General features: G+C 35.1%; 2 protein-coding genes and 1 pseudogene across 2 annotated transcripts; 1 reads left to right on the forward strand and 2 right to left on the reverse strand.

The window, feature by feature from the left end:
* Positions 1-536: 536 nt before the first annotated feature.
* LOC121797054 (transcriptional regulator DEF1-like) lies at positions 537-3,464 on the reverse strand. Its single transcript, XM_042195792.1, has 3 exons — positions 3,211-3,464; positions 2,373-2,663; positions 537-1,924 (listed from the first exon to the last, which is right to left on the reverse strand). The coding sequence occupies exons 1-3, from the start codon at positions 3,364-3,366 to the stop codon at positions 788-790; spliced, it is 1,584 nt and encodes a 527-aa protein (XP_042051726.1). The 5' UTR covers positions 3,367-3,464; the 3' UTR covers positions 537-787.
* A 4,793-nt stretch (positions 3,465-8,257) lies between these two features.
* On the forward strand, positions 8,258-9,539 carry LOC121744562 (annotated as a pseudogene).
* A 3,405-nt stretch (positions 9,540-12,944) lies between these two features.
* On the reverse strand, positions 12,945-13,649 carry LOC121744644 (zinc finger MYM-type protein 1-like). The gene has a single exon (XM_042138263.1). The coding sequence runs from the start codon at positions 13,647-13,649 to the stop codon at positions 12,945-12,947; it is 705 nt and encodes a 234-aa protein (XP_041994197.1).
* Between the last annotated feature and the right edge of the window lie 5,501 nt (positions 13,650-19,150).

The raw sequence follows: 19,150 nt of genomic DNA on the forward strand, positions 1-19,150 counted from the left end.
GAAAACTTCAATCACGAACACTAACACGACCCGCTACCCTCAGACACGAACACGACACGAACCTATTAACGACACGAACCACTTCGGGTCAACAAGACACAATAACAACACATATATGACACGAGACAATAACGACACTATAATAATAATATTATAATATATTAATATTATTTATAATATTAAATTTTAAATTTTAATTTAAAATTTTAAAAATTTTAAAATAATTAAAAAATAATAATATTATAATATATTAATATTATTTCTTAACATGTAACACGAACACGACACGAAGTTTTCGTGTCGTTATAGTGTCGACACGATAAGAACACGAACCCAATCAGCTTTGACACATACCCATTAATTTCGGCTTTGACACATACCCATTAATTTCGTGCGGGTTCGTGTCGTGTTATTGTGTCGTGCCAAAAATTACCAGCCCTACATATAAATATATCTATATAGTTAGGGTTGATGAATTTTGCATTTGTACGAAAGAGCACGAAACACGCTGGAATACGAAGATCTGCCATTCCAAATTTCTACCACGCTAAAAGGTCGATATAGAAATAAAAAGTGGACAAAGGTCTATGTACAAACCAACCATAGTCAGGGGGCTATACCATGTTCAAAATTAGCAGTAACAACATTGGCAAAGAGATTACTGATAAAAGAGCATCTCTTTATCCCTATATATACGAAATCATGCGACAGTACATCTCACAAATCCTTTATTCATTCGTTACATGAAATCACACTGAGCAGTGGAGTGAAACTGGTTTGAGTATGCTTACCATCCTCTCTGAGAACCCGAAGAGTGTCCATTTAACCTGTCAAGCACAGAATTAAAATCGATAGGCTGACCACTCTCTTCCAGCCTCTGAATGACACCAATAACATGGTCGCTTCTGTATCCCATGTTGCCCAGTTTCTCAATCAGCTCGTTGAAAGGATGGCCGCGCATGGGCTGAGGTGTGCCTAACATGTTATTGCTAGGAACACGAGGTGGATTCTGCGGAGGGATGCTATTTGTCGGATAAACATTTTGTTGGAACTGAGGCTGTGGAGGCAGATGATGTGCCCTTCCCGATTCACCATCGAAAACCATGTATGCATTCCCAGGAGGAAGTTGTGGACGAGGGCCACCAGGCATGTAACCATCCCCTGATTGTGCTGCGTACCCAGTCTTGTGCTGTTGTGTAGGGACCTGCTGTGGAATTGGTCTGGCAGGTGCACCGTACCCATAAGGCAATCCATCAGAGCCTGCCGAACCAGGTTGGGATGCTCCTGCGAATGATACCTGCATATGCATGCTTCCAGGAGCCATTTCAGAAGGAGATTGGTTCGGCTGACCAGAAGAATAGGAAGAGTAAACCAGTGGAGGGGAGGCTCTAATCTGTGGCAGCAAAGCAGACTGTTGGGATGGTTGAACAGGCTGCTGCTGGGACCACTGCTGCGAATATGACTGAACCTGCGGGGTCATATTTCCCTGAGGCTGGGAAGGCTGTGGTGCCATCCTGGAGAGATCTTGAAGTTGAGGTTGTGCCGGCAGGTACTGAGTCTGAGATTGTTGGGATGGGGGTATATTGGTCATTTGTTGAGGAGGCAAGCAATATGACGCCATACTCTGGGGAGGCATGGATGACTGGGGTGCAACTGAAGGATGCTGATGCTCGACTGGCCGAGGATGGTGAGAGGGCTGTGGAGCTACTTGATGAGGTAGTGCAAGTGCCAATTGCTGATCATGAAAATTTGATGAGTTCTCAGCATTTTTGGGTTCAGAAGCAGGTGCAGAAGTTCTCTCCTCATGCTGTTGTTTAGTGTTAGCTGAAGAGGAATCCTTTTGTGCAAGCTGAAGTTTGGCTAACTCCTTCTGAGTATCAGCAAGTTCCTGCTTATCTCTTAAAATCTGCACAGACCTGTGCACCTGTATTCCAATTATTAGTTCACTCAGGAAGGATGGATACAAATCAGTGTAAGGCAGACAGGAAGAGAGATCGAAGAGGTGTGTCTAACTCTTCATCTAACTTGGCGGTTTACCCAATGACCTAGTGTTAGTTTACAGTGATATGCCTAGTAGAAAATATAATTCCAGTTCCAAGAAAAAAATTCAACAAACAAGAAACAGGCAGCATGCCAGTCCATAAATATCTGACAAAGGGAGCACTATATATTATAGTCTAAAAATTTGAAAAAAAAATATGTTCAGTTTCAGTTTCCATGAAATCAAGATTTAATAGAAAATTTTGCTCTTACATTTTACTGAATCCCTCCAGAAATGGTGAGTAAAGGGGTTGGTACTGACAAACAATAGTCCATGCCCGTATGATAAAAAAATGGTAATAATATATAGCAAAATTAATAGCAACGGGTACCTCTTGAACATGCTTTTCCAGAGATCTGAGCTTTGACTCTGCCTCTCCGTGATCACGAACCCAGTCAGTGCGCATTTCTCCAACTGATTTGTCCAGATTGTAACAGTATAATTCCAACTGTGACAGCCGCGAACTAATTCCCTCAAGAAAACGCATGATATTGTCAGTGTACTTCTTCACGCTGTTTTCAACGCTGGAGATTACATCTTGACTAAATGAAGCTTCTTCAGGTGTAACATAAGTTGCAGTAGAAAATACAGATGATCTCGCCATCCTGCTTTTGTTGAACTCCTGTTCAATCCAGAGCAGATACCAGTTACAACGCGTGGTCAATCTCAATCCAAAAATAAATAAATAAATTAGCAGTGGATTCAAGCACAGCAATTAAAACACAAATTCCTACTAAAACTAAGCTGCCAACTACAACCTAACAAGTAGAAGGCGGGGACAGGATATTGCTCGGCACAGAATAGGCATTCGGCAAACCATCGAAAGCTCATGAAATTTAAATGCTTTTGTTCCCTCCTTTACTAGCAGATAACAATTTAATCAGGATTATATTCTATGAATACCAAGGCTTCTAGATTTCTTCATACAAATCCTTCTGAATCGACTTATACAAGCACATAAATTTAAGCTTGATTGTAGCCGAAAGTTTCAACAATCAGAAGTAAAAAGTTTAACAACCGCAAAAAACATATATCCATTGAAATTGCAGAGCCGATCACTCTCACACAACAGAAAACAGTCAACACACCTTCAATAAAACAGCAAAACCTAGATCAAGCATAAGAAGACAATAGAGGAACGAGAGAAAAAGAGAATAAGTAAAATATACCATGGAGGAATTGGGTGCAATGGAAGGATCGGTGTGGATACCATTATTTCCGTCCTGATTTTCGTAATCGCCGTGCGAACAAAGGATATCATCGGAGCCGAAATCGAACGATTTTGAACCGGAAGTAGGGGCGCGACCAGTAGAACTCGATGCCATAGCTACTAGGGTTTTCTGAGAGAGAAATGAATTGAGAGATGGAGCTTCGGGGAGAAGGATAGAAAAAAGATACTACTAATGACGAATGTAAGCTTACCTGAAACTCTGTACTCAATGTCTCAATTTTTTATTTTCATCAAATTTATACTATCACATAAATTTTAATCCACAGTTAAAGTGAGATGTAAGAGCAAAAATTTATTAAAATATTATCAGTGAAAAATAGATCCACCTCATTACAGAAAAAAAGTTTTTAAAATTATAATGTACATTATTCTTATAGGATAGACTAAAACAGAAAGAGTGTATACTCTTATGGGACGGATGAGTAATATATATTAAATTTTTCTATTTTTTCTTTCCATTTCTTTTATTTTATTTTTTTTTCAATATCTCTCTTTTTTTTATTTATAACACATTAAAACTTCAAAATTTTAAGAAATATACAATTTTGACATTAATCAATCAAAGTATCAAAAGTGAAGTAGTATGGACCCACTGCAATTAATCATTTTATTCCTTATATATTTTTAAAAATTTAATACTCCCTCCTGTCCACGGAAGATGGCCAACTTTCTTTTTTATTTGTCTCAACTAAAATGACTCATTAGTAAAATAGAAAACACATCTATCTCTATTTTATTCATTTTCTCTTACTTTACTATCTCCACTTAACATACAAAATAAAGTTGCATAAAATCATGTGTCTCTCAAGAAAGGGTCATCTTCTTTGGGACAGAGGGAGTAGATCATTCTACCTATAAAAATGATATGATTATGTAAAATATATCTACATTCAACCACTCGTCCCAATAATGAAGCGCAACTCAATTGGTATGACGCTTCCCCTCTAATCGATAGATCAGGGGTTCGAGTCATCACTGGGGTGAATGGGGAACCATTGTTGATCCTCTTTAAAAAGAAAACAAATACACCACCCGTCCCTAAATAAGAGTCGTATTTTATCATTTTCATCCTTCCTGAATAAGAGTCACATTTTGAATTTACTAGATTTGGACATTAACCCTCATTATTGACAAAAATTACACTGCACCCTCAATAAAAATAAAATTAAAACAAAATCTGACCTAACCCTCCACCCCTCATTTGATATTGAGGCAAACCCTAATCTAATATTACACGCCTTTTTCTCTCCTCAATCTCGCCCCCTCAATTGTGAATCAAAACCCTAATAGGTTGTCTCCTCAATCTCGCCCTCTCAATTGTGAATCAAAACCCTAATTGGCTGAAACATTTGACGCTCGGCTCCCATGATCATATCATATGTCCCACAGAAGATGTCACATTTCCTTTTTTGGAAAAATTTCTCTCTCATATTAATATAAATATACTATTTTCTTTCTCCACTTAACACACAAAACAACACTTCCTAAAATCCCGTGTCATTCCCAAAGTGTGGCATCTATTATGGGACAAAGGGAGTACTATTTTTTTGTCTCCACACAATATACAAAACAACTTCACCTAAAATCTCATGTTATTATTCAAATGTGTCATCTATTTGTGGAACGGGGGAGTAATTCAAATTGGTTTGCAGTACTTAGAAAATTACCATAATCTCTATAGATACGATACTCTTACTTACCCTTGACTATACTATCTTCGCATAATTCAGTAAAATAAAAGACAAACATATTGGGAACTTGAGTCAGGTATTGGGGTATTCAAAAATATTTTCGGATCATGTGTTCAGGTGCACGTTTTGGTTCTTTTCGGGTTCTCATTTCCTTTTTTCCTGCTGCAATTCTAATCCTGTGTTTCTCAGAACAAAAGAGCATCACATTTCAACGTCTATTTTTTCATCAATAAATTTTTCAAGTTGCGCTTCTAATCCTACTTGTGGGGTGACACATGCTCCATATTACTCTCATGTGACACGCTTTTAGAAGGGCTTAACACTCTCGAATGTATGTTTCTTTATCAAGGCCACTAACAACCTCAACGTTTTTATAACTAGAGTTAACCCATGCTCTATGCGCTGCTTAAAATATTTTCGTTCTAATAATTTATCATCTAAAAAATTAAATAAAAAAAAAACAACATAATTATATAAGAAATAAAGTACTACGTCCCATCGAAGATAACCCATTACTAAAAAATAGAAACCTCTTTTTCTCTATTTTATTTCATTTCTCTTACTTTATTCTCTTTATCTAACATACAAAATAAAATTGCATAAAATCATGTGCCGCCCAAGGAGTGGGTCATCTTCCTTGGGACGGAGGGAGTATAAATTTAAATAAATTTGAAATCAAATGAACATGAAAATATTTGTTAACTCAACATTTAATATATATATATATATATATATATATATATATATATAGGTGTCTAAAACAAAGAAAAATACCATCCTTAACAACATACACATTTCAATACTAAAATACTATTAATATGAAATCAATATAAAATATTTAATATATAACTAAAAATATTAGGAGAATCATGATATCGCCATAAAAAGATAAAATGATAAACTACGAAATATATAAAAGACAAACATATATAAATATTAATAAAACTTCACAATAAAACAATAGTTCTTAAGTTATGAAAAAACTGACTCCCTCCATCCCGCCATAAGCGAGCCACTTCTTTTGGCATATAATTTAAGGAATTGGTATTTAAAAAGTTAAAGTGGAGAGAGTAAAGTATGAGAAAGAGAAAAAGTAAAGGAGTGGAAAGAATAAAATATGTGAAAAATAAAGTAAGAGAGATGATTTTTTGCTTAAAATGGAAATGACTCACTTATAAAGGCACATCCCAAAAAGAAAAGAGACTCGGTTATGGTGGGACGGATAGAGTACTTGTAATCAACATTAACAGTACCATAATAAGAATAGCAAAATAAAGAAAAAGAAATTAATAAAAAAATACAAACCCAAACAAACACACTCCTTTAGATTGGCACTATTTCTCTCCCCTGCTTATTTCTCCTCCAATCTACCACTGACCCTATCTCAATTTTATTTTCCTCTCCAATCTCCAAATTAATGATTTATGCATGTACGCGAAAACAATGTAATAGTTTATACTTTTCGTCTTCTTTGCTTCCTTTTGCCATTTCATTTACTACGGGTGCTTTCTTTGCATGAAATCTATGGAAGTGACTAAGTTCGAGACGATTATGCAATGCATCAACTTCAAAATATTATAGATTGTCAATTTTCTATGATTTCTCTATTTGTAAAAAAATTATTATAGCTAAGACAAAAAAATTAAAACAACTAATAAAAAATAAAACACACTAACATTAAGAAAAAAAACTTAAACATGGACTAATATCACTCAAACATAACATGATCCTCAAAATAGAATTTAAAAGTGCTATTTTCCTTTCACCTTCTATTACATGACTCTCTCTCCACAACCTCCGGCTCATGTCTTCGACTCTTTGCCTTTTACCCATTCTCATAGGACTATATCTCCACCACCTCGGTTTCCATATATTATCACCGGAAAACTCTTGCCGTCGACCACTAGTGTAACAACCCGAAATTTCGTAAATTTGAAAATTAGTTAAAATGCAATAGAAGTCGATAGTTAAATTAGATTATTAAATTAATCGGGTAAGAGATATTACAACTTGAATCCTTTAAGGAAACAATAAAAAAAATTATCAAATGTTTCTATTGTAAAGATAATTCCACAATGAAAAACATGTATTTGTAGACAACTAAATATTCCAACAATTTTTAAAACCTTTCAAATCCCACCATATATTATAGAAATAAAAATGCATTTATCTAGCTAATCAATAACAATTAAAATTGCCTATTAATTTATAGTTTAAATTATTATTTAATAAAATTAGTGTAACGGCCAATTCCATGGCGGAATTATAGTATGTTTTGTAACTAATAGGGATGTATTAATATGACCAGTGACGAAGCCAGAATTTTACTGTTGGGGGGTCCAAATAAAAAATTCAAATAATAAAATGAAACATAGATAATATTACATAATATAAATATAATGTTGTAAACACATAGTTCCATACAATGATATTCTAACACTCCTATTCTACTTTTCATCTTTTGAAACCGCTGCATAATAGCTTCATTAGTTACATTAACAAACACATCCTTCTCAATATAAGGAACTAAGCGATCATTCAATAGTTGGTCACCCATACGATTCCGTAGAGAAGTCTTAACGAGCTTCATTGCTGAAAAAGCTCTTTCTACTGAAGCAGTGGCAACGGGTAAGAGCAATGACAGTTTAATTAACAAATAAACCAACTGTAGCCCCCGGAAAATTGTGACTTTTTTTATTATTATTTTTATTTGATGGCTTATTTTATTTTAATTAATGTGGATGTTGAATGATAATTTCTTTTGTGGAAATTGAGTCTCTATGTGTTTGAGTTAATTATGTGAAATTAGTTGTTGTGAGTTATGTTAGTTAATATGATTAAGCTTCCAATGTGTGAATTAACTTAAATGGGATCATGCATAATCATTCTAGCCATTTTATTTGAAATTTTCGGCCCTCCTATTTATTGGAAATAATACTTCTTTCTTGGATTTAATTAATTGCTTTGGGATATTTATTCAAATTAAATCCAAACCAAATTATCCCTATGTTATTCTACATGATTTTCGACCCCTTGGCCATCCCTTGAGATTTTTGAAATCTCCTATTAATTAGAGAAATTTCAGAAAAAGGGGTTAAATTCGTCGGCCTTTCGAAATTTGACATTCAATTCACTGACCTTTCGGAATATGGGATCGGGGCATGCGAATTTTTAGAATAAGGGATTTTTGTATTTTTTTTTCTCTTTTTTCTATGTTTTTCTCTTATTATATCTCTTATAACATTTATGAATTGGCCAAATTACCCACGTAAAAATTGAATCTCAGATTCATAAAAATTGGATGAAGAAATGATGTTTTTGAACGATTTTTTCCGGAAAAGGTTGTATGATGAGGAAAGTAATGTGCGGTGGGGCGATGTGGAGGTAGACATTTCGGAGGACGAGGATGAGGTGGAAAAGCAAGAGGATTACGAGAGGGAGTTTAACTTTAGGTCTGAGGAGAATGCTGGCGACAGGGTGATGGGGCATTCGAGGAGAGTGGAAGGATCCGTGAGGAAGAAGGACAATGCGAGGAAGTCGCAGAGGGAGAGGAAGGAGGAGAGGATGGCGCAGGCGGAGTTTGAGATGAAGGAGAAGTTGAAGAGGTTGAAGAACTTGAAGAAGAAAGAGATAAATGAGAAGCTGGAGAAGATTAGGGAGGTAGCTGGGATTGGGAAGGCGGAAGGGGTCTTTTTAGATAAGGATGATTTAGAGGATGAGTTTGACCCCGAGGCTCATGATAGGAAGATGAAGGAAGCATTCGGTGAGGAGTATTATGGTGTTGAGGACGTGGATCCGCAGTTTGGGAGTGATGACGATGAAGACGAGGAGGGTCTTGAGAAACCGGATTTTGACAAGGAAGATGAGTTGCTTGGACTTGATAAGGGTTGGGATGAGGCCGGTGCAGGGTTCAAGTCGGTAAGAGAACGAATAATGAAAGATAGGTTGGCTAAAGGGGAGGAAGATGTGGTGGATGAAGATGGAGGCGATGAGCGAAAGGAGAGGGGGAGTAAGAGGAAGAGAAAGCACAAACCGAGTGACGTAGAGAAGGCAGTTATAGAGGAGCTCTTGGATGAGTACTATAAGTTGGATTATGAGGACACCATAGGAGATTTGAAAACAAGATTCAAATACAGACCAGTAAAGGCTAAGAGATTTGGATTGACCTCAGAAGAGATTCTTGCGCTGGACGACAAGGAACTGAATCAGTATGTCTCTTTGAAGAAGATAGCTCCGTATAGGGAGAAGGAATGGAAGGTGCCTAGAATCAAGACTATCCAGCTAAAGGAAAGTAAATACCGAAAGGGAAATAGTTCTCGGGCTGTTGATGAGGATGGGAAGGGGAGGCACCACGATGGTAAGGGAAAAGAGGTGGAGGATAAGGCGGTGGGAAGTGAAAAATCACAACCCATGGAGTCGAATGGGGACGAGGCAACTATTTCCAGAAAGAGGAAGAGAAAACAACAATAGACTAAACTCAAGATTTCTCAGTCCAGGCTTATGGCATATGGGAAAATTCCCTCCAAATCGAAGAGCAAGAATTGAAGTTTTGGATACTTTTTTCTGTAGCAGGTAATGTATTTATGCAAGCACACATATATGTAGTCTTTTGGTCAATTCATAAATGTTATAAGAGATATAATAAGAGAAAATACCAGAAAAAAGAGAAAAATACAAAAATCCCTTATTCTAAAAAATTCGCATGCCCCGATCCCATATTCCGAAAGGTCAGTGAATTGAATGTCAAATTTCGAAAGGTCAGCGAATTTAACCCCTTTTTTCGAAATTTTTCTATTAATTAGGAGAGGGAATTATTTTTGTAGATTTAACTAGTATCTTGTTTATCTCTTTCCTTGAATTAAAGTCTAATTAAATCTTACCATATCTTGCCAAATCTCTCCATATCCTATGTTAATTAGGATTTGATTCTTTCTTTCCCTAAAACCTCATAATTTTCGCCCATATGCCTTTCAATTACTTGTGGGATTAATTTATTTGTTACCTATTTTGTGGGAGTCTTTTCCTACAAGAAATTACCAAATTTAAATCCTATTCCTATTTGATTTGAGGATTTAAGTATTTTTCCTTGATTTTTCCCATTATACACGCCCCTTTTTATTTCCCCACTTGGAGATGCTTGAATTATTTTGTTACCTTATTTATGAGATACTCAATATCTTTTTACCTATTTTGTGAGTATCTTTCTCTACAAGTAAATACCAAATAAATATCTATGCTAATTAAATAGCAATTTTCGAAAATTACTCACCCACATACTACACGCCTATTTTCCTTTTAATGGTGGGATTTATTCATTGAGCTCTATTTTATTCTTCCACAATTTTAATTGTTTTATTGTGGGATTTATCCTAGACTATAAATTAAAATAACCCTAACCCTAGCCCTCATATTTTCGCCTCCCTCTTCTCTCCATACCACACGTCTCTCTCTTCCTCTCCTTCTCCACCAGTCATTCACCAATTCCTTGTTCTTGCATCATTGTGGAGTTGGAAATTCAAGATTCATCGAAGAATCGCATCATTCGTCATTCATACCGATTATTTTTCAAGAGAAAGGTATATTTTGATTCATCTTTCTCCTTCTTACCATTGAATCCATGTTTCTTGATCCCCTCATGCATATAGTGAGTGTAGAAATCGTAGATCTAAAAATTAATCGGTTGGGAAGGATGTTTGCATGAGCAAGTATGGGTATGTGCATGTATGTATGTGTGTGTGAGTTTGTGGATGATTCATTGGTGAATGTTATGTGTAAATAGGAGAACATGGTTGTGACGTCATTTTTGAAGCGGGAATATGTGTTGAAAGCATGAATATGTATGTGTGGATGAATGATAGACAAACCCTAGTTTGTAAATGTTGAGCATGAAAACTGTGGTGTTCGGATAGTAGGTTCCGATGAGTGTTTGGCCGACCAAACGATCTTATTTTGGCATGAATCTTTAACTGAGTGAAATTTTAAATGTCTTCTGTGTTGTGTCAAAATTTGAGCCTCTTTTGACGAAAGATGAATTTTTAACGAATTTTTCAATTGAACTGCGCAGTCCTGTCAGAATTTATATTCTCGTCCAGAGAGTTTCGTTTTTGTTTTTGACCGACCTAAAGATGTGATTTTGGTGTGGATTTATAACTGGATGAACCTTGATGTGTCTACTGTGTGGTGACCAAATTTTAGCTTCAAATGATATCGGATGGATTTTTAATGATTTTTACAAAACCACTGCGTTGTTCTGTCAGATTCATGTCTTGATTGAAATATTCTTGTTGGCAAGTTTTGAATGAAATACATGATACATGTGTGAGTAAGAACTTATCCTATGATGTGATTATGCGTTGCACGTTGATGTATGCTAAAGGTTTCGTATCGTTTATGATGGTGAACGTTGGGATGGCAATATGAGAAAATGATGAAAGGAACGATAGGACATGCATGGGTAATGTGTTGATAGAAAACTGATTGTGTTGTATTATGTGGTTATGATATTGATAAGGGTTATTTTGCGTACGTGGGTACGAAGAGCAAGGATTTCAATAAAGTTGTGAACCGTGTTTGTAAGCAATCGAGGTGGGCTTTCTTTACTAAAACTCTTTTACGTTTCAAAAATATGATTGTAGAGCTATAAGGGTGGTTTAAAGTGTTATGTCATGCCATGATTGTTTTGATGTTGAGATTGTTGCATGATGCCTAGTTCGTTTGAGCTTGCTCCGTTAGGCTATAGGGCTATGTGTGAAATAAATTCGGGTCTGAGTAGGGCCGCAAACCCTATCAGTACACAGGTGGGATCGGGGAGCCGTCCTTGCTAGTGGGCCGGTCTCGTGGGTGAATAGTGTGGCCACACTCTCGTCGCACTATGTTAAGAGGATGTGATTTATTGATTGTGGAGAAAGTGGGGAGATTGTTTTGACTGGCCAGTCTACGAAAATGTTTTGTGATACTCGATGATATTCTTTTCTAAAATTTTAAAAGTCGAGTTCACTATAGTATGGATGACATAACTTTTATCAAATATTTTGGCGTGTGTCCACTGAGTATGTCAAGTACTCAGCCCTCCATATTTTTTCTTTATGTGCAGGTTGAGCGGTGATGTTGCGGCGGATGTTGAGTCGAGCCTTAAGAAATTCCGGATGCATCGTGTCTTCATACATAGGCGTCTCCCTATGACTCTCTAGACACCTTTATTCCGCTGCCTTGTTTCGAATCGTTCTTGATAAAGTCTTTCGTTTTGCTCTACACTACTTTATGACATTAATTACCTTGAGATATTAACCCGCTGCTTAATTGTTTAATCGATTAAAACTTTTCTTTTGAAGCTTTGTTTAAGATGTTGTCTTTCATTGTTTTCCCCTTCTTCTTCCCCGCTCCTTAGTCCATTCCCTAGTCACGATTTCCCCGTCTTTACTATCCTTAGTAAGGGCGGTCTTGACACCAACGGAAAATTCTCATGTTTCCTTGTAGAAACCATATTCTGAGCAAGACCTGCAATTCCCGATACTTTTGAAAACCTTTCATCTGTGCGCACATCAAAAATAAAGTTATCAAGCTGACTTTCAAGCTCATACAAAGTAACTTCAGAAAATTCAGATGGATAATACTTGGCAAGGCGAAGCAGCATCTCTGAATCAAATACAGAAAATGAGTCTCTAGGATCAAAACATGTCATACACAAAAGTAAATCTGTGTTGACTTCATTAAAACGGTGATTCAACTCTTAAGCTTGCATATCAATGACTGAACAAAACAACTCAACTCGATAATGGTGGAGATTTTTTATTTTCTCAATTTTACGCCTTCCTCTAACTACACACTCATCTTCCATATCAAGCACATCAATCTCATTTGTTCTACAAAACTCTGTAACTTCAGTAAGCAAAACCTCCTAACCTTTTTCCCTCATTACTTGTAAACGTGTTTTTGCTACTTTGACAAGATTCATAGCATTAACAATGTCTTGATCCTTCTTTTATAGAACTTGAGAGAGATCATGTGTAATTCCCAAGAGTTTCCTCATAAGATGCAACACAAAGATAAACTCAAAATGATTTAGAATTTCTTGCACATCCAAAGCTTCAGCCCTATGTGCGTCCTCATAACCATTCTCCCCAACATACTCAAGAACATCATTAATAGAAGAAAATAAATGCATCAAGTTGATGAGAGTACCATAATGCGAACTCCAACGAGTATCTCCGGGTCGTGTCAATGACTTCTCTTGATTTAATCCTCTTCCGGTATTAATTTCATCACTTGCAATCCCTTCAACAACCTTCGCTCTTTGACTTTCTCGTAGCACATCTCTGCGCTTACATGAACTTCCAACAATATTACACAAACGGGTGACAGAATTAAAAAAAGACCCAATACTTGTATGTTTTTTAGCAACAACACCAATTGTAAGTTGAAGCTGATGTGCAAAACAATGCACATAATAAGCACTAGGATTTCTCTTGAGAATCAAACTTTTCAACCCAATGAATTCTCCTCTCATGTTGCTTGCACCATCATATCCTTGACCTCTCAAACTTGATACACTTAAACCATGAGTCGATAACAAAGAATCAAGTGCCTTCTCAAGTGTGGTTGCAACCGTATCACTGACATGCACAATACCAAGAAGACGTTCATTGAGACATCCATTCTTATCCACATATCGTACCGCAACACCCATTTGTTCTTTGACGAACACATCTCGGCACTCATCGACTAATATGGAGAAAGAGTTGTCTCCTATATCATCTACAATAAGTTTTGTTGTCTCAACAGAAGCTGCATTAATGTTGTCTTTACGTTGTTGCTTTCCATCAGTTCTTGGAGGAAAATCATGTTCGCGCGGTTGACATGGACCTTAAAGTAAGTAAGCTCTACGCACCCGTTCTATTGAGTTTGACGGATATCTCATTATATCAGGTCGTTTCCCTGGATCACTTGGAATATTTTCTGGATCAGCTTCAAGTTTATCTTCATTCAATGACTCTTGAGGTTGAAGAAGTGTAGGTCCATTAATTGACGAAGATGAGCAGCAATACTAGGAGAAAGTTTCTTAAAATATCGATCCATTTTCAATTTTCAACAAACACCTGCATTCAAAATTTGAAACAAAGTTCATTAACAATTAAATGCATAAATCATGACACATTATACTGTGTCCATTTGTCATTATATATGAATATGTGCTATATTTTATTTGTTTATACAATTATACACCACATATACATTATATATATATATATATAGGGTCGTGATCATATGATAACCCCTAAATATCCTAATAACCCTATAACCAAATCTGACCACACATATTTCTAATCATGCGGTTGAGATTCAAACTTAGATTTACTTCATAAAAAAAACGCGGGAGTAAAACTGTCATTTCCCTCATTTAATTTCTGAATTTCGCCAAATATCACGTAAAATGATAAAATGAAATGTTTATTGCATAGAATGATAGTTTTGCCGGATAGAATGATACTCTAAGTTGATAAAATGATACTTTTGACTGACTGATAAAATGATAGGTTTATTGCATAGAATGATAGTTTTGCCGGATAGAATGATACTCTGAGTTGATAAAATGATACTTTTGACTGACTGATAAAATGATAGGTTTATTGCATAGAATGATAGTTTTTCCTGATAGAATGATACTCTGAGTTGATAAAATGATCCTTTTGACTGACTGATAAAATGATATATGTTAGGTTTATTGCATAGAATGATAGTTTTCCGGATAGAATGATACTCTGAGTTGATAAAATGATACTTTTAGCTTATAAATGTTAGGTTTACTGCATAAAATGATAGTTTTGCAGGATAGAATGATACTTTCAGCCGATAGAATGATAGTTTTGCCGGGTAGAATGATACTTTCAGCCGATAGAATGATAGGTATTTTTGGTGTATAAAATGACATTTTTGTTTAATAAAATGATACTTTTACCTGATAAAATGATAATCTAAGTGGATAAAATGACAGTAACCTTATAAAAATGATACTCTGAGTTGATAAAATGATACGTTTACTGCTTTGTAGGTTTGTATATTATGTATTGTGCCGATTATATTAGGTTTATTGCATAGAATGATAGTTTTGTCGGATAGAATGATACTCTGAGTTTATAAAATGATACTTTTGACTGACTGATAAAATGATATATGTTAGGTTTATTGCATAGAATGATAGTTTTGCCGGATAGAATGATACTTTCAGCCGATAGAATGATAGTTTTGCCGGGTAGAATGATACTTTCAGCCGATAAAATGATAGGTATTTTTGGTGTATAAAATGACATTTTTGTTTAATAAAATGATACTTTTACATTATAAAATGATAATCTAAGCGGATAAAATGACAGTTGGCTTATAAAAATGATAGTTTAGCTGAAGAAATTGCATATAAGCTGATAAAATGATACTTTAACGTGACAAAATGACATAAAACTAATAAAATGATAGTTTTGCCGGATAGAATGATAGTTTTGCCGGGTAGAATGATACTTTCAGCCGATAGAATGATAGGTATTTTTGGTGTATAAAATGACATTTTTGTTTAATAAAATGATACTTTTACCTGATAAAATGATAATCTAAGCGGATAAAATTACAGTAACCTTATAAAAATGATAGTTTAGCTGAAGAAATTGCATATAAGCTGATAAAATGATACTTTAACGTGACAAAATGACATAAAACTGATAAAATGATAGTTTTGCCGGATAGAATGATACTTTCAGCCGATAGAATGATAGTTTTTCCGGATAGAATGATACTTTCAGCCGATAGAATGATAGTTTTGCCGGGTAGAATGATATTTTCAGCCGATAGAATGATAGGTATTTTTGGTGTATAAAATGACATTTTTGTTTAATAAAATTATACTTTTACCTGATAAAATGATAATCTAAGCGGATAAAATGACAGTAACCTTATAAAAATGATACTCTGAGTTGATAAAATGATACGTTTACTGCTTTGTGATAAAATGATAGGTTTATTTCATAGAATGATAGTTTTGCCAGATAGAATGATACTCTGAGTTGATAAAATGATACTTTTGACTGACTGATAAAATGATAAAATGATATATGTTAGATTTATTGCATAGAATGATAGTTTTGCCGGATAGAATGATACTCTGAGTTGATAAAATGATACTTTTGACCGACTGATAAAATTATAAAATGAGCGAAATTCAGAAATTAAATGAGCGAAATTTGGATACGTAAATTTTATCATGAGCGAAATGACATATTTACCCCCGCGCTTTTTTTTATGAAGTAAATCTAAGTTTGAATCTAGACCACATGATTTTAAAAATGTGTGGTCCAGATTTAGTTATAGGGTTATTACGGAAATTGGGGTTATCATTATAATGCACCCCTATATATATATATATATATATATGTCACTTGTCAATAGGGACCACAAGTCCACATTCTGTCTATATATTTATATATACATATGCTCTGCTCTAGTGCTCAATATGACCATAAATACAGTAGCCAAATCCAATGAATTGCATAGTAAATTATTTATGGCCATCAAAGCAATTCTATTTCCATTCCACTCCAGAATTCGAGAAAAAAAATATTACATAGATGCTCTGTGCTCATGCCCTTTCAATGGTTGCCTCAAGATTCAAGGACATGTTTACAAATTACAAATATTTATAAGATTGATGCAAATGGCAATGAACATGATAATTAAACATAAAACACAACATAATAAAATCATTTGCAGACTCTTAATTTTCTATGCTCCATTGCAGTTTTGATTTTAAACTTGCCAGAATTTGGGGGAAAAACGACACGGAGACAAGACAAGGCAGCGGCCAGCGGCAACAACGAGGACAGTCGCAGCAACAAGCCTACAGCGACGCGGAGGCAACAACAACGGCAATGGATGCTGCGGCGGCGACGAGCTGAAAGCTCCACGGCAGATTCCTAGGTTTAGTAGAAAGGAGAGAACGACTACAGCGGTGAATGAAAGAAAATAGAAAATAATCGATATTTTTTATTAATTAAAATTAATAATTATGAAATTACTAAAATACCTCTGTGATTTTTTAGAATTGTTGAGGGCCCCTGGGCCCCCCAGGCCCCATTGTCCCTTCATCCCTGAATATGACAACCTTCTTTATTGTAACACCGTAGCACTATTTTAGGTCGTTAGATCTGAAGATCGTGTGATTTTCAAGCTGCCATGTGGTAGCCCATTTCAATTAAATTGACACATAAAAAAAGCTGAAGGGCAAAATCAACACTATCTATTTTTAGCTTGTTACCAGTGTCACTCTATGAATATTGCAGTGTTACGCGTCTGCATCATTCTTAATACTAGTTTTTACCTTATCAGATTGCATTGTTACTCTATTAATATTGCAGTGTTACCAAGTAATATTTGCAGTTTACATATTACCTTATCGTACTTGTTCCTGATATAGTTTATTCAAACGATTGCAGATTTGTTCTTGCAGTATTGCTGAATATAGCTTCGTGGTCTGCAGTCTTCCTTGTTTCAGGAAAGCGGCTAAAATGTGGGATATGCTAAATCCGTTTCTGATTTAAATTTTTGGGAATTGATTAAAATATACCCACGCCTGCAATATCCAACACATAAGATTGCAATCCGAACTCTATTTCATCAATTCAATCCTAGGCATCCATCTTATAGATCTAAGTAGCACAGGGTATTCGGTCGGTTCGGTTCTAACCGAACCGAATACCTGGTTAACTGAAATCAAAAGGAACCGAAATTGAAGCACCGAACCGAAACCAAATTGGCCTCGGTTCAGTTCGGTTCCTAACCGAACAAGGTCGTTTCGGTCCCGGTTAACCGAACCGGAACCGAAATTAAAAAAAAATTATGCGGTTCATAGGTATCGATCTTTGGACACTACATAGGAAAATTGCCCACCCTAGCCACCACTTGCTCTACATTGCATTTTTTGTATTTATACTTGTAGAAAGAATTATGTAGGTGTAAAATTAATAAAAGAAAGGAATTAATATTTAATAAAAAATATTTAAATGTGTAATTCGGTTCTAATCGGTTCCAAACAGTTAAATCGGTTAGAACCGATTGGAACCGAACCGAACCGATAACCGAGTAGACGCCTTACTTTTGGAACTGAACCAAACCGATAACCGAATTTGTCGGTTATCGGTTAACTGAGAAATGTGATAAACGGTTCGGTCATCGGTTAACTGACTAACCGATGACCGAATTACCTGCCCTAGATCTAAGGGCTAAAATTAGTGTTATGATGTCAAAAATGGTGTAACCCTAATGCTCCCCGTAACTGATATCCACATTTAAGGGTGCGTTAAAATGATAACTTTTCTTAAATTGCTAACTTGCTAACTCATCAACGTAGTGTATTAAATATGTCAACACGATCACATTAAAATGTCAACACATATTTGTGTTGACATTTTAATAAACTGTGTTGACATTTAAATATCAATGTCAACATAATGTATTAAAATATCAACTTAAGTTTATGTTGAAATTTCAGTATCATCGCGTTAACATTTTTATTACATTGCATTGTTGAGTTAACAAGTTAGCAACTTAAGAAAAGTTAGCAACGGATCACACCCATCCACATTCAAATATAAATTTACACTATGCAGTTACATTATCTTTTGTGCCATGGATTTAATTAGATGTCATATTAAATAATACTGTTTATTTATAAAAATAGCAAAAATAGTTGTACACAAGATCATTAACCGCCAACTATGTATTAACTGTATTCAATATTGAAATTTAATTATTTCCAAATGGTATTATATCTTGCTCAAAATTTATAAATATTTAAATTCATACTCAAAACTTATAATATGTTAAATTAAGGCCAAAATTCCCGTTTTATATAATTATAGATTATAGAGTGTTTTATATACTTATAGATTATAGATTGGACATGTTTTAATGATGGAAATAATATGGAATGATTAAAATAATGGTGTCATTTGATATTAATTGATGTATAGATGAGAAATTAATGAATAGTATAACCATAAATTTTGATAGCAATTTTAGGATAGAATTGTCAACTTCTTTACCTCTTGTGCCACAACTACTTATGGTGAGGTATATATCGAAAATTATTACAACTATTGAAAATAATTTGAATTCCAGAGTTGAAATCTTAGGTCCGCCTACCGT

Source organism: Salvia splendens, chromosome 1 (genome assembly GCF_004379255.2).
Source record: "Salvia splendens isolate huo1 chromosome 1, SspV2, whole genome shotgun sequence".
NCBI lineage: Eukaryota > Viridiplantae > Streptophyta > Magnoliopsida > Lamiales > Lamiaceae > Salvia > Salvia splendens.

Excerpts from the sequence above, each read along its gene's own strand:
- LOC121797054 (XM_042195792.1), bottom strand. The coding sequence starts at position 3,366 with ATGGCATCGAGTTCTACTGGTCGCGCCCCTACTTCCGGTTCAAAATCG. Across the intron at positions 2,664-3,210 it reads TTGCACCCAATTCCTCCATG|GAGTTCAACAAAAGCAGGAT; the intron begins GTATATTTTACT and ends TGGATTGAACAG. Across the intron at positions 1,925-2,372 it reads TGGAAAAGCATGTTCAAGAG|GTGCACAGGTCTGTGCAGAT; the intron begins GTACCCGTTGCT and ends ATTGGAATACAG.
- LOC121744644 (XM_042138263.1), bottom strand. The coding sequence starts at position 13,649 with ATGGGTGTTGCGGTACGATATGTGGATAAGAATGGATGTCTCAATGAA.